Below are 21,463 nucleotides of genomic sequence, written 5' to 3'. Positions count from 1 at the left end.
GCCTCACAAAGTGACCTCAGACCTGAACTGGTCCTGAAAAAGTGGGTTTTAGAAATTAAACTACTAAGCCTTCTAACGTCCACAAAAAATAAAATGGCATTCACAAAATCATCCAAGTAGAATGAAGTAGACATATGGGGAATGTAAAGTAATAACTATTTTTGGAGGTATTACTATCTATTATAAAATGAGAGAAATAGAAATTTGGAAATTTGCTAATTTAACGTGACGAGAAAACAATCTCAGAATGGCCTGGATAATTAGAAGCGTTTTAAAGTTATCGCCACATAAAGTGACACATGTCAGATTTGCAAAAAATGGCCTGGTCCTTAAAGTGAAAAATGGCAGGGTCCTTAAGGGATTAAGTCGCAGCATAAATGTACGTGATTACTGACTCAATACCAACATTTTCTCACAGTCCAGGCAACGCTGGGGCCTGTATCATGCCACTAATGTCTCAATCGTCAGTTTCGTGTAATCACTTTCCACATTTTTTTAGGGGGAATTCAGTTTCATTAACCCTTTCAGTACCGGGCCACTTTTCACCTTAAATCCCAGGCCGATTTTTGCAACTCTGACATGTTGAGATTGTTATCTCATGAAACATTGTACTTCATGACAGTGGTAAACTTGAATCAATACATTTCACCTTTATTTATAAAATAATCCAAAATTTACAAAAAAAATGGAAAAATTCACAAATTTCTAGATTTGTATTTAACTACTTTTAAGACAGATAGTAATACCTCATAAAATGGTTATCAATCAACATTCCCCACATGTCTGCTTTATGTTGGCATAATTTTGTAAATGTCATTTTATTTTTTTAGGACTTTAGAAGGCATAGAAGTTTAGAAGCTATTTTTCAAATTTTTAACAAAATTTCCAAAACCATTTTTTAAGCACCAATTCAGTTATAAAGTGATTATAGTAATGAAACCAACCATAAATGACACCATTTTAAAAACTACACCCCTCAAATTATTCAAAACTGATGTTACAAACTTTGTGAACCCTTGAGGTGTTCCACAAGAATTAAAGGAAAATGGAGGGGAAACTTTAAAATCTCCCTTTTTTGGTAGATTTATTTATGTTAATAAATTTTTTCTTGCAACACAGCAAGGGTTAACAGCAAAATAAACAATATATATTACTCTGATTCTGCAGTTTACAGAAATACGCCATATGTGGCGGTAAACTGCTCTATGGGCACGTGGCAGTGGTCAGAAGGAAAGGAGCGCCATATGGATTTTGGAGGCAGATTTCGCTAGAAGGGTTTTTAGGCACCATTTTGTATTTGAAGAGACCCTGATGTACCCCTACAGTGGAAACCCTCAAAAAGTGACCCCATTTTGGAAACTACACTCCTAAAGAATATATTAAAGGGGTTATCCGAGTTAATAAAAAAAAAAAAAAACACTTAAAATCCATCAGGATATACATATAATTTGGTAAAGCTAGATTTCATCAAGTTAAAACCCATATTTGCACCTTTTCATGGTTCTGTCATTGCTTTGTTTACATGCTCAAGTACAAGGTGAGGGGGCGTATAACAACAAAGCCTGAGCTCTGCCTCATTAATATTTCTGGGCGTGAACAACCTGACCTTCCCCTCACCCTGCTCTGCACTTTGCATAAAAATAAAAATACACACACAGGGCAGAAGATCTTCCTGTCACATTGCAGCTGCACAGTGTAAGTTATGTTATTTTACATACATTTCTTTCATGTTTGGTTTTGTTTCTAGTCTAAAAATGTTCTTTCTGTTATTACAGTATATCAAGGAGGACGTATTTGCACTAATTCCAAATTCCGTCACCATAGAAAAAAATGGGTCCGCACCCGTTCCGCAAAATTGCAGAACAAATGTGGACCCATTTGCGGATGTGTGAATGGAGCCTAAGGCTACTTTCACACTAGAGGCAGGATCGATCCAACAGGCTGTTCACCCTGTCGGATCCGGCCAGCCGCTATTTTGCCGTGCCGCTGGACTGCCGCTTTATCCCCATTGACTATAAAGGGGACGGTGGTGGAGCTATGGCGCAGCACGGCAGTGCACAGCGAGCGGCCACTTGACTAAAAGTCCTGGATTTTCGACTTTTTATGGTACTTTCACACTAGCGTTAGTGTGATCCGGCAGGCAGTTCCATCGTCGGAGCTGCCCACCGGATCCGCCAATCAGTGTGACAACTGACAGCATTTGTAGACGGATCCAGGTGCGGATCCGTCTAGAAATGCATTGCAATAACGGATCCGTCTATCCGCTTGCCATGTCGATGGACGGATCCCTCTTGCAGTCTTTTTCACAGTTTTCATGTTCTGTGCATGCGCAGACCGGAAGGGCGGATCCGTCCTTCAGTTGTTTTGCAACGCCGGATCCGCAAGGCAGCCTCGTCGTCGGAGCTGCGTGTCTGCTGGATGCGCCGATCAGTGTGACAAGTGACAGCATTTGTAGACGGATCCAGGTGCGGATCCATCTAGAAATGCATTGTAATAACGGATCCGTCTATCCGCTTGTCATGCGGATGGACGGATCCCTCTTTCAGTCTTTTTCACAGTTTTCATGTTCTGTGCATGCGTAGACCGGAAGGACGGATCCGTCTATCCGCTTGTCATGTGGATGGACGGATCCCTCTTGCAGTCTTTTTCACATTTTTCATGTTCTGCGCATGCGCAGACCGGAAGGGCGGATCCGTCCTTCAGTTGTTTTGCAACGCCGTATCCGCAAGGCAGCTCCGTCGTCGGAGCTGCGTGCCTGCTGGATCCGCCGATCAGTGTGACAAGTGACAGCATTTGTAGACGGATCCAGGTGCGGATCCGTCTAGAAATGAATTGCAATAACGGATCCGTCCAGCGGCACCGTCAAATAGCGGCAGGGCGGATCCGACAGGTTGAACAGCCTGTCGGATACGTCCTGCCGCTAGTGTGAAAATATCATTAGCATTATCTGTATCTAAGCAATATCTATATTATTCAAATATACACTGTTCAAAAAAATAAAGGGAACACTTAAACAACACAATGTAACTCCAAGTCAATCACACTTCTGTGAAATCAAACTGTCCACTTAGGAAGCAACACTGAGTGACAATCAATTTCACATGCTGATGTCCGAATGGGATAGACAACAGGTGGAAATTATAGGCAATTAGCAAGACACCCCCAATAAATGAGTGGTTCTACAGACCACTTCTCAGTTCCTTTGCTTCCTGGCTGATGTTTTGGTCACTTTTGAATGCTGGCGGTGCTTTCACTCTAGTGGTAGCATGAGACGGAGTCTACAACCCACACAAGTGGCTCAGGTAGTGCAGCTTATCCAGGATGGCACATCAATGCGAGCTGTGGCAAGAAGGTTTGCTGTGTCTGTCAGCGTAGTGTCCAGAGCATGGAGGCGCTACCAGGAGACAGGCCAGTACATCAGGAGATGTGGAGGAGGCCGTAGGAGGGCAACAACCCAGCAGCAGGACCGCTACCTCCACCTTTGTGCAAGGAGGAACAGGAGGAGCACTGCCAGAGCCCTGCAAAATGACCTCCAGCAGGCCACAAAGTGCATGTGTCTGCTCAAACGGTCAGAAACAGACTCCATGAGGGTGATATGAGGGCCCGACATCCATAGGTGGGGGTTGTGCTTACAGCACAACACCGTGCAGGACGTTTGGCATTTGCCAGAGAACACCAAGATTGGCAAATTCGCCACTGGTGCCCTGTGCTCTTCACAGATGAAAGCAGGTTCACACTGAGCACATGTGACAGACGTGACAGAGTCTGGGAACGCCGTGGAGAACGTTGTGCTGCCTGCAACATCCTCCAGCATGAACGGTTTGGCATTGGGTCAGTAATGGTGTGGGGTGGCATTTCTTTGGAGGGCCGCACAGCCCTCCATGTGCTCGCCAGAGGTAGCCTGACTGCCATTAGGTACCGAGATGAGATCCTCAGACCCCTTGTGAGACCATATGCTGGTGCGGTTGACCCTGGGTTCCTCCTAATGAAAGACAATGCTAGACCTCATGTGGCTGGAGTGTGTCAGCAGTTCCTGCAAGATGAAGGGATTGATGCTATGGACTGGCCCGCCTGTTCCCCAGACCTTAATCCAATTGAGCACATCTGGGACATCATGTCTCGCTCTATCCACCAATGTCAAGTTGCACCACAGACTGTCCAGGAGTTGGCAGATGCTTTAGTCAAGGTCTGGGAGGAGATCCCTCAGGAGACCGTCCGCCACCTCATCAGGAGCATGCACAGGCGTTGTAGGAAGGTCATACAGGCACGTGGAGGCCACACACACTACTGAGCCTCATTTTGACTTGTTTTAAGGACATTACATCAAAGTTGGATCACCCTGTAGTGTGTTTTTCCACTTTAATTTTGAGTGTGACTCCAAATCCAGACCTCCATGTGTTGAAAAATTTGATTTCCATTTTTTTATTTTTGTGTGATTTTGTTGTCAGCACATTCAACTATGTAAAGAACAAAGTATTTCAGAAGAATATTTAATTAACTCAGATCTAGGATGTGTTATTTTTGTGTTCCCTTTATTTTTTGGAGCAGTGTATATTCAATATGGATATTGCTTAGATAAATCCATATATTGGTGGCAGATAAGGATTTTATATAGCTGAATAATGATGATGATGATGATAATAATGATGGCCAATAATTTATTTATATTTCCCAGGGGGTGTTGAATGTGTACTAGGGGGGGGGGGGGGGGGGGGGACCAGGGCTGTAATAACGATCCCCAGATGCAGAGGGGAACGTTTACAAACTGCCACCTCTAACCCCAGTGAATGCAGGATGGACAAACATACCCTGTGCTGCTGGGGAAGAGATCGCCTCTGCTCTGGTTTGTACTGCACATGAGCGATCGCATAGCAGAGCCGAGGCAGTGACAAGAGCTGGAGGGGGAAGGGCACCAGAGGCTCTGACGTCTCGTTTACAGAGCCTGGACACTCCCTCAAGCAGGGAGACGGCTGTAAACGAAACATCAGCAGCACAGCAGAGCCGGGCAGTGTGAGGAGAGCTGGAGGGGGGAGGGCACCAGAGGCTCTGACGTCTTGTTTACACAGCCTGGCCACTCCCTCAAGCAGGGAAAAGCTTGTAAACGAAACGTCACCAGCAGAGCTGGCTTACTGACGTCAGGTGTAACATGACCCTGAACTGAACTGGCCAAACAGTGATAGATAGGTGATGAAAGTGATTTTAAGAATCTTTCACTGGTCTACAATGAATGCAATTAGAATAGATTTATTTAAGTCGGATAACCCCTTTAAGGGGGGTACTGAGCACTTTGACCCCCTAAGCGTTTTACGGAATTTGGAAACACTTGGCTGTAAAAATGAAAAGTTTCATTTCTTCCAATAAAATGTTGCTTTAGCCCCAAATTTTTAATTTTCACAAGGTGTAACAGGAGAAAAAGCACCCCATAATTTGTTACCCATTTTCTCCTGAATACAGCAACATCCCATATGTAGTGGTAAACTGCTGTGGTGGCACATGGCAGGACTCAGAAGGAAAGGAGCGCCATATGGATTTTGCAGCGCAGATTTTTATGGATTGGTTTATGGGTGTCATTAATTTTTTTGATTGGTACCAATTTGGGGTACATAAGACTTTTTGATCTCTTGGTATTAAACCTTTTGTGAGGCAAGGTGAAAAAAATGTCTGTTTTGGCATAGTTTAAAAAATTTTTTTTTACAGCATTCACCTGAGGGGGCATATAATGCTATATTTTTATAGAGCAGGTTGATACCTGCGGCGATAACTAATATGTCTACCAATTTTATTTTTGTTAAGTTTTACACAGTGAAATCATTTTGGAACAGAATAAAATCTTGATTTTTTTGTTGCCATTTTCTGAAAGCCCTATTTTTTTGAATTTTTTGGTCAATTATCTTAGGTAGGGGCTCAATTTTTTCAGGATGAGATGACTGCTTGATTGGTACCATTTTGGGGTACATAAGACTTTTTGATCACTTGATATTACACTTTTTGTGAGGCAAGGTGACCAGAAAATGGCTTTTTTGACACTGTTTTGATTTTATTTTTTACAGTGTTCACCTGACAGGGTGGATCATGTTATATTTTTATAGAGCCGGTTGATACGGATGCAGCAGTTTCTAATATGTCTACTTTTCTTTTTTTCCCTATTTTTTACAATTCTTTTTTCACTTTATTTTTTGTCCCACTCTGGGACTTCAACTTTTGGGGGACTGATCCCCTTTGCAATGCATTACAATGCTTCTGTGTTGTAATGCATTGACTGCCTTTCCTGCCATCTATCATCACTGACCGCAGCAGTGCAGGGGTTAATGCGCCGTCATCAGTGTTTATACAACAGGGGTCCAGCTATCTGTGACTGTCGGACCCCTGCAGCTGATCGGGCAGGCGCAGTGTGCCTTAGCTGTACGGCGCTGGGATTTGTGACCCTGATACCAGCGCCGTACATGTACGGTGCTGGTATCCTACGGGTTCAGCAGTATGTGTATGTGATTACTGCGTCGACTCCAGCACTGTACGGCTCAGGCGGCGCGATGACGTCATCGCGCTGCCTACGTCGGCCTAGTAGTGCCGGCAGCCTATCAGAGGAACAGGAAAGGGACATACCTCCCTGCCCTGCTCCTCCGCACAGCCTTCTGTTTGTATCGCTGTCCTGAGGACGGCGATACAAACAGATCACTATGGAGATGAGCGCTTCGCTTCCACAATGGAAGCACTCATATCAGTGCCTGCCTCGCCGCCGCCGCACACACTGCCGCTGGGGGGGATTTGACCAAACCTGTTCCCCCGGCCCCCGCATTATTTCCTGGGGGGGATCCGTCCCCAGCCCTAAGGCGGCCCGGCCCACCGGGCAAATGCCCGGTCTGCCCTATGGCCAGTCCGGCCCTGGTCAGCAGTAAGTTTGTGTTGAAGTCACTGGTTATTTTGCCCTTCCTCTGATTCATCAGAACAATAATCCCCAAAAAACGGATCCTGTCTGTTGAGCATCCGCCTATAGAATATATAACTGCACCGTGGAACAGCAAATGTATTTTTCTTTTGCCACTAATACAAGACAAAAAGGGCTTTAGAACATATAACTGCATCACTGAATGGCAAATATTTTTTTTTTTGCCACTAATACACGGCACAAAAGGCTTTAGAACATATAACTGGCTGCACTGCTGAACGGCAAATATATTTTACTTTTGCCACTAATACACTCCACAAAAGGCTTTAGAACATGTAACTGCACCGCTGAACGGCAAATATATTTTGCTTTTGCCACTAATACACAACAAAAAGTGCTGTAATTTTAGCACACAAAAGCTAATAAGCACTTTTTTTCCACTAGTACAAGCCCAAAAATGCTTTAGAACATCTAACTGCACCACACAAGGGCAAATTAGACATATAAATATTTCCTTGTAATAAAGCCTGTTAATTGCTGTAACACCCCAATAACAAGAACGGTTTTCTGGAATTACAGAGCTGTATAATGGTAATTTGGGTCCCCAGTCAGTGCAGCAAGGTGTAATAGGATTGTTCCTATTACCCAGGCTGTAACCTCCCCTACTGAACCCTGTTCTACATAAATTCTGTGGTATGATTCCTCCCTATCCTTTCCCTACACCATGAATAATCTTTCCCTGCACTTGTAAATCATTTTTTTAGCACAATAAAGTTTTTTCTAGCACTGTCCCTAGAGCCTGCTGACATCTCTCCCTGCACTAAGTACACTGGAAAATGGCTGAATCCAAGATGGCTGAGGCTATTTATAGGGCTGTGACATCACAGGGCTGGCTGGCTGCTGATCGGCTGCATGCATGGCATTATGGGTGATCCTGCCTTCCCAGAGCTCCTTGCTCCATGTCCTCACACTTGCAGCACCCATTTTAGGAAAAAAATCTGATTCGTTCCCACAAAGTGTGAAGAAATTTGGATTCAGTGCGAAACGAATTTTTCCTGAAATTTGGATGAATTCCACTTTGTCAACTTCAATTCGCTCGTCTCTACTTCCAACTCCCAAAGGCTAAAATTGAAGCAATAATAAAACATGTCTAAATATTAGGCATACTCTTAACCTACTTCCTAAAATTACTAAATATTCCCTCCTTCAGAGCTCATCCATATAACCACACATACCAACTTTCAGGACAGCAGCAGCTGTACAGATTGTGAATGTAGGCAGTTCGCAGCAGTGGCATGTTGGAGACGGCAGCAGTAGCCGTAAGGAACGCAATGGTTGTCAGATTGCATTAGTGGCATGAAGGAGGCAGCAGCAGAAACCATACAGAACATGATGGTAGGCAGGTTGCAGCAGTGCCATGATGGAGGCAGCAGCAGCTGTACAGAAGGTCATGGTTGACAGGTCTCATTGGAGGCATGATGGAGGTGGCAGCAGCTGTACAGAACATGATGGTTGACAGGTCACATTAGCGGCATGATGGAGGTAGCAGCAGCCGTACAGTACCTGACGGTTGGCAGGTCGCACTAGTGGCATGATGGAGGCAGCAACAGCAGTCCTACAGAACGTGATGGTAATTTGGCCTCACTTTCTGCAAGAGGAAAACATCCCTCTATTTTGTCTTGGTAGTGAGGGTCTAAAACCATGGCTATTCAGTAATCATCACACTGCTTGGTGTCAACGATACGCCTGTTACTGCATAAGCAAGCAAGAATACAGGTCTCCACTCTGGCCATCATGCCTGAGAAGTCAGTTCTTTCCACTCCCCCCCCCCACCTCCCCACTGTGACTGTTGGGTGTTGTGGCCGGTGTCACCGTCATCATCATCATAATCATTCTCTTTTCCCTCCAACTCCGACTCCTTTTCCTTCTCTTCAAGATGCAGCACCTCCTTCTCTTCCCCCATGGGAGTTTCTAATTGTGGGTCCACAATAGCTACAGGGCTACTTGTTGCATGAGTATCGATGTCTCTTTGAAAATACATATGAGGGGGATGAGGGACAACTGCAGCATGAACTGCATGAGCTGCCAGTGCCCAAACTGAAAGCAACACATGCTCCCTGCTGAGGCGGTCTGGTGTATGACCAAATCGTTAACAGCTTTCCACTACTAATATAGACGCTCAAGCATGTGCAATGTTGAATTCCAGCAAGTTGGAGCGTCACAGATTTAGTGGTATAGCTGCAGACCTTTCTGATGCTGCAAGTCCAGGAGAGTGTTCACCACATGAGAATGGCTGAAAATAGGGACCGTGTGCTGTACATTGCCAGCACCTTGCCCAAGCAAGTGTGTTTTTTTTAAAGGCTATGCAGGGAGCATGTGTTATTTCCCCCATGTTCAGGAGTTGGCGAGGTGACTGCCAGCTGGATTTTTGTGGCTTGATGTACTTGATGTACTGTTTGCCGATGTGGCTATTCTCTCCCAGGTCGATCATCTCTAACACGGCATTGCAGCTCTTGACTTGACACATGTGATAGGAAGGATGTGGTGTGTGAGTGACGCTGCTCCCTAGTGCTGTTGGGGACAAGACAGCATCCATGGAGGAGGCAGATAAGTGCCTGCCGTGGGAGTCATCCCCATGATATGACGAAAGAGTATCAAAAGGACTTGACCATGTTGCTGGGGTGCTGCCTCTCCACTGCTGCACAAAACATTTACCCAGTGGGCCAAAAAAGATGTACTGTCCCTGCCCATAACAGCTTCTCCAGGTGTCTATTGCAAGGAGTGGCCCACATTCTCTGCTAGGTGAAACTACAGCAACTGCACAGCCAACAACATGGACTGGTGGGGGTTTAGCCAAGCTAATTGTTGGGGGAGAAAAGTTTTTTTTCTACAGACGTTCTATTATGGATGTCTCACGATGGAGTCAAGAACAAGGAGGGATCTTAGCAGGAGAAGAAGAAGGTGATGGTGATGACAAAGATACCGTACTGCTTGGGAATGCAGGTTAGCTGCTACAAATCACCTATAATTGTGTTTGAACGGCCACATCTTATTTTAATCCTGCAGATCTTGCACACCTCTGTGGTTTTGTGTGCCCGCTTGTGGAGAAAAAGCACCATACGGGAGTTGCTAGCACAGAGCTACAGGCAGCTGAGCTGGATTTAGCTCTGGCACATTTTGGGCCTTACCCAACCACCCAGGCTGAACTGGATGGACAGATGTCTTTTTTCAGCCTTATAAACTACGTTACTATGTAACTATTTTACCCTGTGTATAGTAAACACATGTATAGGCTATTCAATTAAATTGAACCTCCCCTAAAAAGAAATTTAAATTGCAACCGTGTGGAGAAATAAATGAAGGGTCAGGCCACACGCTCAATTTCACGTTAACACTGACAGGTAGATTGCTGCTGTTCCATGTATATTGCTGCAATAATCACGTATATATGCTGGTTAATCAAATTGAACATGTCCCAAAATAATATATAATTTAAACCGTGTGGAAACTAAATATATATGTAAATGTACGATTGAGGCCTGACCCTTAATATTGCCTTAACACTCCCAGGTAACTTGTTACCCTAGCCTATGTACTGGTGTACTGTTCACCTACATGCTAGTTTAATTCAATTGAACAAGTTCCAAAAAGATTGAACTCCAACTATGTGAAAATGGACGATTGAGGCTTGATGCTCAATTTCCGGTTCGCATTCACATATAGATTGTTGCTATACCTTGTGCATTGATGCAGTAATCAAGTATATATGCTGGTTGATTAAATTGACCCCCCCCCCCTCCCAAAAAAACATAAAAATTAAATTGGAACCATGTGAAGAAATAAATGAACATTAATGGATGATTAAGGGCCAGGCTTTATGCTCAATTTCACGTTAGCACTCACAGGTAGATTGCAGCTATACCTTGTGTATTGCTGCAGTAATCAGGTGTATATATGCTAGTTTAGTCCTAAAATAAAATATAATTTCAACCATGTGAAAACTAAATATACGTAAGCTGAGGATTGAGGCCTGACCCCTAATATCACACTCCCAGGTAATTTTTTTTACCCTAGCCTGTGTACTGATCAACTTTAATTAAATTGAACAAGTCCCCCAAAAAAATAATTTTAACCGTTTCAAAACTAAATAAAAATAAATGGATGATTGCTGCTATACCTTGTATATTGTTGCAGTAACCACGTATATATTTTGGTTTATTAAATAAAACTCCCTCCCCCAAAAAAATTTATAATTTTTTTTTTACTTGCAACCACATGGAAATTGATGATTGAGGCTTGGCACTTAAATTTCACATCAACACTCACAGGTAGACTGCTTCTATACCTTATGTATTGCTGCAGTAATCATCAATATATGCTGCTTAATTAAATTGAACCCCACAAAAAAAGGATTTATGTGAAAATGGGGGGGGGGGGGAATAAAAGTATTTTCTTGCAGGTAGCTGCAGTTCTGCTAGTAGGCAAAGCCTGCCACAACTCCTGTCTTCTCTCTCCCTGACTGTCAACTTCCCTACTTGTCCCTATTCTACACACAATTCTTCTTTGTACTCCTAGCCTTTCTCTTCACTTTCCCTGGCTACAGAATACAGGCTTGATTTCTGACAGTCTCTGATTGATTTCTGACTGTCCCTGACTCCCTAAAATCCTTTTTCTTGCAAACACCTTAAGACTTCCCTGCCTGCTACAGCACTGATTGACTCATCCAGGCTGTCTGTCAGCTTGGGATCCAGTCAGTGCAAGCCCTGTCCCCTACTTTCTCTCAGGGTCATATGAGACCCATTCTTCCTCCTCCGTAGTGCTTTTTTCCTGCTGACATGTGCACTAAAATGGTGCTACACGCCTGTGACAAAACTAACCTCGCCACTGGGTTTTGGAGGGGCCTGTTTGCCAGCCTCTTGCCTCAGGATTATGGCCCATATACTAACTTTGAAGGAGAAGATAGACCGGCCGCACAGCCTAAATCTGTGGAACTGTTTTGGGCAGGAAAGCCATGCTTGCAGTCGGCCAAATGTGACTTACATGGAATTCGCGAACCCCTGCTCGGATCTGGGTGATTTTTGGATATGTTTCTTCGCCCAGATCAGAGCTATCCATGGATGTATAAATTATGGGGAAATGTGGGGTTTTTGAGGTGTTTTCTGTGTTTTGGGGAAAATGTGTGTTTTCTGCCTGTGAGTGATTAAGTTAGCCCATTATGTTTGGTAATTGTATCACAGGCAGACCCTATTGTGTTTTGTTAATTGTGTTTGGTAATTGTATCACAGGCAATGCCCATTGTATTTTGTTGATTGCGTCACAGACAGAGGGAGGGGGGGTTGTGTACAATTGCTGGGAAGGTTTCAATATTGTAAATGCATGTGATTGGTTAATGTATAAACTGTCGCAGTCTTCCACAAGGTCCCCAGGGGGAGTGTCCCTTGCTGGAAGACCTTCATAAATTGCTGACATGTAGCACCATTAAAGAGTTCCTGTTTTACCCTCGTCTCATGTGTGGGGGGAAAGGCTGTATCTATACTGGGGATTATATGCTGTATACTCCCTTGGCTATAATCACTGAGCTCTTTTAGGAGCTTGTTCCTGCATCGCTCTCTGAAGGAAGAGAGGTTCACCCACTGGAGCCTGGAGCCTTGTCGTAGGTCCAGGGTGGGAAGGAGATGGCGAGACCCCAACAAAGCTGTGGCGGTTCGTGGGATCTGCAGTGCTTATGGTGTCAAGTGCTTGGAGCCCTCGGGAAGCACTAGGAGCATCCATCAACGGAGGTACCCAGTCGGGTGCCAGGAGATCCGTTACAACGCCATTTTAGTGCATTCATCCAAAAGTAACCTGAAAAGATTCAAGTTAGTCTGCCATCCGAAAAATAGCAAGGTTCGGAATGGTTTACTCATCCTTAATGTAGACCCATATATAACTAATTTTCTGTTTGCATGATTTCTTTGGTCAAATTCCAGTCTACAAAAACCAAAGATGGTTCTGAATGCTGTGGCCCTAATACTTACTCCATAATGTATCCATATCACAACAGTGATGGATGGATGTGGATGGGAAAAACAGGCAAATTAAGCTTTTTTATATTTTGCTCTGAATAGATGACCAGGTCAACTATGAGATAGAGGTTACTATTTCTCCTTATGTAGAGTACCTAGCAGGCATAAGGAGTCTTTTAAACTAGGCAATGCTCCTCTGGGAAAAAGGCATGCATATTAGCTCTTTCCAAAATGAGCGCTGAGCCTCTGATGCCACTAGATGTAAGGTAGCTATCCTATAAGTCAATGATCATCCTTTTAAACAGGCCGTGATGCATAACTTGAATAAGAATATCACCACACAGTCAGGTTTCTGCATGAATTTTTGGAAGCCAAATCCAGTAGTGGATTAAAAAAAGAGGAGAAGTTGTATATGTCCTTTATGCTTTATATCTTTTTATGAACCACTCCTGATTTTGGCTTCTAAAACCACATGCAGAAATCTAATGGTGTGGCTGTACTGTAAAAACTAAGCCATCACCTCATCTGCTGACAGCTGTTTTGAGGTGATTTCCCTTCATCTGTGCAGAGGAGAGGGAATTGGCTTTATCAGGATTTGGGGGATAATATTTGTCTTTATGGGGAGCGCCTAGTAGGCATAAGGAGTCTTACAGATCAGGCAATGCTACTCTGGGAAAAAGTATTCAAATTAGCTCATAACGTACCTTTTTCCCAGAGAAGCATTGTCTGGACCATAATACTGCTTACACCTACTAGGCGCTCTCTATAAGAAGAAATAGTACATTACTAAATCCTGACAAAAGCCTCACACACACTTATAGGGGCAGGCCCGGCACTATAATAAGGCAGAAAAAGCGGCTACCTTGAGACGCAGAGACAAGGAGAGGGGGGCACTCCATTCGCCCACTGTGGCCCCCGGCCGTTACTGTCTCCCACACCGTATGCTAATTACTAACTTCACAACAGGCAGCTTCTCTCCCTGGGAGTTCCTTCTCCCTTGCTGTATCGCTGTCTAATCGCAGGGAGAGAAAAAAACTCACCTTCTCCCTGGCTGTGATGCTCTGCGCGCGTTTGGACAGCGCTACAGCAAGGGAGAAGGAACTCCCAGGGATAGAAGCTAATGTCTCCTCCCCATTGCTCCGATAGTAGTAATTATCATTCAGCGCCGGAGACGGTAATGGGGGGCCACAGCGGGCAAAGGAATAATAGTAAGTGCAGGGAGATCCCTGGGTGGCGCGCTACATATACAGATAGTTATCTTACAATGCACCGGCCCTGTAAAGGGGTTATCCAATCCATATAATGACCCCCAGAATACCTGGGACATTCCTCTAGAGCATACTTACCTGCTCCCCAGCACTCGCGTCCCTCCAAATCCCTGCACGGCCGTCGCTACATCTCCCTGTCCCCATGGGTGCTGGGGAGCAGGTAAGTATGATCTAGAGGAGGGTCCCAGGCATTCTGAGGATCATTATAGGGATTGGATAACCCCTTTAAGCCAGTTTTCTTTGATCTGCACTGATGAGGGATAATCATGCCAAAACAGCTGTATGCAGATAAGATGCTGCCTTAACTAGATTCCTAAATATACCTCAAGGCCTGTTTAAAAGAATGAGCATAATTGACTTATAGGATAGCTGCATTACACCTGGTTGCATCAGAGGTTCAGATTTCTTTTCTTTTTAGAAAGAGCTAATTTGCAGGTCAACTGTGAGAATAGCAATATGATCACCTGAAACTATCTACTGCAAAATATGCAAACTTGAAAAAGGCTAATTTTGTTTATAAAAGGAAAAGTGAAAAAAATGGAATAAAAATATTAAACACAAATTATACTACATGAAGAGAAATATTATGTAATATGTAAAACATATTGGTAACCCAGTAAGAAAATATTTTTTTGCTCATTTGTGTACCAGAAAAGCAACCTGATTACTGTATATAATTAGAGGTTTGTCCAAGAAAGTCACATGAAAATGTAAAATTACAGTACAGACCAAAAGTTTGGACACACCTTCTCATTCAAAGAGTTTTCTTTATTTTCATGACTATGAAAATTGTAGATTCACACTGAAGGCATCAAAACTATGAATTAAAGAGGACCTTTCACCGATTCTTACCCTATGAACTAACTATACAGACATGTAGAGCGGTGCCCGGGGATATCACTGCACTTACTATTATCCCTGGGCGCCGCTCAGTTCTCCCGCTATGCCCTCCGGTATCTCCGCTCACTAAGTTATAGTAGGCGGAGATTCCAGTCACTAAGTTATGGTAGGCGGAGTCTGCCCTTGTTCTGCTCTAGCGCTGGCCAATCGCAGCGCAGAGCTCACAGCCTGGGAGGTTATTTTCTCCCAGGCTGTGAGCTCTGCAATGCGATTGGCCAGCGCTACAGAAGAACAAGGGCAGACTCCGCCTACCATAACTTAGTGACTGGAATCACCGCCTACTAAAACTTAGGGAGCGGAGATACCAGAGGGCATAGCAGGAGAACGGAGCGGCGCCCGGGGATAATAGTAAGTGCAGTGAGATCTCCGGGCGCCGCTCTACATGTCTGTTTAGTTAGTTCATAGTGTAATAATCGGTGAAAGGTCCTCTTTAACACATGTGGAATTATATACATAACAAACAAGTGTAAAACAACTGAAAATATGTAATATTCTAGGTTCTTCAAAGTAGCCACCTTTTGCTTTGATTACTGCTTTGCACACTCTTGGCATTCTCTTGATGAGCTTCAAGAGGTAGTCCCCTGAAATGGTTTTCACTTCACAGGTGTGTCCTGTCAGGTTTAATAAGTGGGATTTCTTGCCTTATAAATGGGGTTGGGACCATCAGTTGCATTGAGGAGAAGTCAGGTGGATACACAGCTGATAGTCCTACTGAATAGACTGTTAGAATTTGTATTTTGGCAAGAAAAAAGCAGCTAAGTAAATAAAAACGAGTGGCCATCATTACTTTAAGAAATGAAGGTCAGTCAGTCAGCCGAAAAATTGGGAAAACTTTGAAAGTAAGGGCTATTTGACCATGAAGGAGAGTGATGGGGTGCTGCGCCAGATAACCTGGCCTCCACAGTCACCGGACCTGAACCCATCGAGATGGTTTGGGGTGAGCTGGACCGCAGAGTGAAGGCAAAAGGGCCAACAAGTGCTAAGCATCTCTGGGAACTCCTTCAAGACTGTTGGAAGAACATTTCAGGTGACTACCTCTTGAAGCTCATCAAGAGAATGCCAAGAGTGTGCAAAGCAGTAATCAAAGCAAAAGGTGGCTACTTTGAAGAACCTAGAATATGACATATTTTCAGTTGGTTCACACTTGTTTGTTATGTATATAATTCCACATGTGTTAATTCATAGTTTTGATGCCTTCATAGTCATGAAAATAAGGAAAACTCTTTGAATGAGAAGGTGTGTCCAAACTTTTGGTCTGTACTGTATATCTGCTTTTTTTTAAAGATCACCTACCTGGTAGTGTCAGATTACATAAACCATGAAGGACTAATTACAGACTTCAGTTCTTAGTTGATTACAGGTTGAAAAGAAACATACACATAGCTTATTTCTTTCAATAGCACTGCCTGCCACACTTGCCCACAAATTGTGTGTGGTACTGCTGATCATCCCTATTCACTTCAATGGAGCTGAGCAGCAAAACCAGAGGCACCCCATGAACAAATTTGGCGCCATGCAACAGAGCAGCCATGCTATTCTAATCCTCAACAACCACTTAATTTTGGCTGTAAAAAAATCTAAATAACATAATATATGTACATATCTAATAAATGAAATGTTCTATTATTGGATATAATAAATACTGTATAATATTCAATACTGAATAAAATACATGAATAATATTTAATACTAAATTTATGAAAAACAAACAAAATAACATTCTTGGCATCACAAATACCTTATTAAATTGATAGGCTGATATTTGTAGAATGCTCCATATCTTGCCCATTCTCGATGTAATAGCTAAAAATAAAATTAAAAAATTACAGTTAAATTATATTCGAATGTGAAATATAAATGGATCAGTCTACAATTCCCATAAATTCCTATCACAAAGCCAAAATGATAGGTCATTAATTCTCTTCAGATACAACTCCTTTAGAGTGGGTCTGCTGACTTTGCTTGTGAAAGCCAAGGTCAGCTAGACATCTTGGGCCGCTGCAGGGGATATCTAGCCTTACATATACTTCTCTAGGTTTCTCGACCCTTGGATTATTTGACTACAAAAATATCTGTTACAGCATAGAGCATTCAGTCCTGTCTGACCTCCACTACCTAAAACTTGGCTTGTTTATCTACTCTACATCTGTTCCACGGTACTGCATACCAAGGGCTTGAAGAGTTAAATTCAACTGAATTTAATTTCTTGTTCTAATATTTTTTTTTAATTTTAATTAACATAAAACATACCATTAAAAAGACATGCAAATATTAACAAAGTATATTCAACTAGCAGAAAAGGGAAAAAGAACACCTGGAAAACGTAATGCAATTGAGCTGAGACTGACAAAAGTATAAACTGCTAGTGGTGCTTGGTCAATGATCACATTGGGTTCGGCAGCAGGGTATATGCTGAGGCAGTTTCACAATAATACTGGGTGGCACCTCCCCTTGCTGTGATATAGGCTGCCACTCTGACATGGTAACTGTCATAGAGATGCTGGATATCCTTCTGTCATATGTTATTCCAATCTCTTTCAACCTGGACTTATAGTTCAGCCAAGGTGGTAGCTGGCTACTGTGCATGGTAGATCAGTCACTCCATCAGCTCCTAGACATTCTCAATGGCCAAGAGAACTGATAGAGCTGCCCAGGGAAGCTGCTAGATACCCTGAAGAGCATGTTGAGAGTGCAGTGTGGTGGGCAGGCGCTACCCTGTTAGAACACTGCATGTCAAAATAGACAATAGGACTGGTTTCCTGATATCCTGGACAACACAAAGGCTGGTCAATGTTCTTTCCATGAGTACCAGATGCTAACAGTCTTGGTAGCTCATGGCACCACACATCAGAACACCTTGTGTTGGTCCTGTGTTTCTCCACTCTCTGCATGATGGCAGTAGGCACTCCCCAGCCATCCTGCAAACTTTGGTGTGGCCATCAATGGCAAATAATAGCGTTCAGTGATAAAAGCAGGTTCTGCCTTGGTACTACTAATGATGACCTACTGCCATCATGCATAGCGTGGTGAGAGACAGGACCCAGGTCTCCTGGTGTGGGCTGCCATTAGGTACCATGGCTACTACCATCTGGTTTTCGTGGAGGGAACATTGACCAGTGTGTGGGGCATTAAGGGAGCATTATACTGTATGGAGGCACTAAGGGTGCATTATTACTGTGTGGGGGCACTAAATGTGTATTACTACTGTGAAGGGGGCACTAATGAGGAATAACTGCAGACCAACAAGGCATACAGGGCTCACAGTGGCATACTGTAAAGTAAATTCAACTGCTCCTCATGTCTAGCACTAGTACAGTATTTTATTTTCATATTTTTTAACATGACTGAGTGGGTGGGGGGTTGCATGGTGAGTGCAGGTGATCTTGACTAGCTGCAATACCAGACACACTATGGAAATAAATGACACTATTTTTTTAAACAGCCCTAGAACCCAACCAGTCCTCAGGGCCCACCTGCTGGTCATGATTTGAGAATATCCCACAGAATGACTACATGAGGTAAGTCCTGATGCATTGACACTAATTATATCACCTATCTATACTAACAAAATCCTGAAAACATGGCCGGAAGATCAGCCCTGAGTACTGGAGGTGAGGAACACTGGTTTATACCTTGCATCTTGACACTCTTACTAAACGCATGTCCACACAGGACTAACATGCTGTGGCTTTTCAATTGGGGAAAATTTGCAGTATTTCCACAGAAGTCTGCGAATCTGCACCAAATTTTGTGGATTTTGGTGCAGATTTTGTTACAGACTTTTTTTCCCCCTGCAAATAGTAAAAGGTTTGTGCCATATGAACATTATGTCCTATCCACAGGACTGCCAGAAATAGTCAAGCACTGTACAGTACTTGCTCAAGACAGAAATAATGGACCCTCATTTTCCCAGAGATCAGTCCCCAGCCATCCTGTGGATAGAGGATATTATTGGTGCTTGGCACAACCCTTTTAACCACTTAAGGACCCTCGCCGTACATATACGGCGCTGGTGGACGTGACTCAAAGACCAGCCCCGTACATGTACGGTGGGCTGATCGGGTTGGTGCAGCAGGGGCCCGGCTGTCAGTGATTGCCGGGTCCATGCCGCTGATTGGGCGGGCGTGATTCCGGCATATTAACCCCTTGTATGCCACTGTCAAAGCTGACCGTGGCATGCAGAGGGTTTGAGGAGGGTACGTGTGCCCTCTGCATCTCCATCAGGTCCCTGCACTGCAGTGGCAGGGACCCGAGGGCAGAGAAGGCAAGCCTGATGCCTTCCATAGGCATCGGGGCTTGCCTTCTAAGGAAGCCTGTGAGATCCAGCCCTTAGGCTGGGTCTCACAGGCAGGCTGTCATCATACAAGCTGACATGCAATGTATTACAATACAGGAAGGGGGATCAGACCCCAGAAGTTGAAGTCCCCTAGTGGGACAAAAAAAAAAATAATAATAAAAAAAGAAAGTTTCAAGTAAAAAAGAAATTAAATTTCCCAAAATAAAAAAGAGAATTGTAAAAAAATTTGAAAAAAAAGGAAACAAGATTTCTTGGGTATTGCCACACCGTAAAAACCGTCTCTATAAAAATATCACATGAGACACTCCCTCACCTGAACGCCATAGAAAAAATTAAATAAAAACTGTGCTAAAACGTAAATCACAAAAAGTGCAACACCAAGCAATCAAAAAGGCGTATGCCCCAAAATATGGAGACACTAAAACATGATTTTTTCTGTTTCAAAAATGCTTTTATTGTGTAAAACGTAAATAAATAAATAAAAGAATACATATTAGGTTTTGCCGCGTCTGTAACAACCTGCTGTATAAAAATAACCTAAATCACATTACCTAACCCCTAAGGTGAACACCGTAATATGTAATACCAAGCGATCAAAAAGTCATATGCGCCCTAAAATAGTACCAATCAAACTCAAATTTACCACTGTCATGAAGTACAATATGTGACAAGAAAAAAAAATCTCAGAATGGCTTGGATAAGTAAAAGCGTTTTAAAGTTATCACTAGAGTTGAGCGGACACCTGGATGTTCGGGTTCAACGGGTTCGGCCGAACTTCACAAAAAAGTTCGAGTTCGGGACCCGAACTTGACCCCGAACCCAAACCCCATTGAATTCAATGGGGACCCGAACTTTGGAGCACTAAAAAGGCTCTAAAAGAGTCATGGAAAGGGCTGGAGGGCTGCAAATGGCATTAAAATGTGGTTAAGAGCAAGTGCTCTGCATACAAATGTGGATAGGCATATGACTTAAAATAACATAAAATACATAAAAATAAAAAATAATAATCTTGATCTAGGAGGATGAGATCCATATGGAGTAGGAGGTTGAGGAGGTGGTGGATGTGGCGGTGTAGGTGTAAGCGGCGGTGGAGGAGGAGGAGGTAGCCAACACTGGTTTTTGGTTTTAGTTTTTAATTTTTTTTGTTTAAATTAGGGTACACCCCAAAACATTTCAAAAACATTGGGAAATATAACCAGTGATAATCCCCTCCAGCAGTGCTAAACAAACATTCAGACAATACGCTGGCTGCAGGGCAGGCCAGCACCTCCAAGGCGTAAAGGGCAAGCTCAGGCCATGTGCCCAATTTTGAGACCCAGAAGTTGAAGGGGGCAGACCCATCAGTCAGTACGTGTAGGCGTGTTCACTCATACTGCTCAACCATGTTGCACGTCCCCGTGATGTCCACGATCCAATTGGATATCTGCTCTATCATTTTTCGATGTTCTTTTCTGCACCTACCATGTTGATCACGGTTAGCAGCGAATCGGGGTTCCACGCCGGAGAGGGAGCATGAGAAAGGGAGACCACATCCAAGGGAGGTCAATGTATGAAATTAAATGTGATCGAGCGGAAATGTGGGACAAATTATTAAAGCCGAAGCTTCCAAGTAAAGGAGGGGGCGCTCGGCAATTACCCACTCCCGACTAAGGGAGGTAGTGATGATAAATAACAATACAGGACACTTAAGATGCCCTGTTATTGGAATAATTAATACAAAATTATAGGGAATGTCACTGGGGTATTTTGGATTTGGAAACGTTAGACAGGAGAGGCCCTGCTGCCGCTTTGGTGACTCTAGATAACTTCTGCCTGATCGCACGTCCCTGTGACGTCCACCATCCATTTGGATATCTTCTCTATCAAGTTTCGATGTTCTTTTCTGCGCCTACCATGTTGATCACGGTTAACGGCAAATCAGGGTTCCACGCCGGAGAGGGAGCGTGAGAAAGAGATACCACATCCAAGGGAGGTTAATGGCTCCAATGCGATCGAGCGGAAATGTGGGACAAGTTGTTAAAGTTGAAGCATCGAATAAAAGAAGGGGGAGCGCGTCAATTAAAGACGAATTTTAGAAATTTTATTCCCTGTCACCTATGCAGAGCCC

General features: G+C 43.6%; 1 protein-coding gene across 1 annotated transcript in view; it reads right to left on the bottom strand.

Moving 5' to 3' along the window:
• ANO2 (anoctamin 2) overlaps positions 1 to 21,463 on the bottom strand; it is a 541,215-nt gene that overhangs the window by 284,618 nt on the left and 235,134 nt on the right. The window contains exon 10 of the mRNA XM_040439201.1: positions 16,798 to 16,862. Coding sequence (XP_040295135.1) covers positions 16,798 to 16,862 — 65 coding nt within the window. The remainder of the gene's footprint in view (positions 1 to 16,797; positions 16,863 to 21,463) is intronic.

This window comes from Bufo bufo, chromosome 1, assembly GCF_905171765.1.
Source record: "Bufo bufo chromosome 1, aBufBuf1.1, whole genome shotgun sequence".
NCBI classification, from domain to species: domain Eukaryota; kingdom Metazoa; phylum Chordata; class Amphibia; order Anura; family Bufonidae; genus Bufo; species Bufo bufo.
Note: the sequence above shows the minus strand (reverse complement) of the source record. Positions and strands in the feature narration are given on the sequence as shown.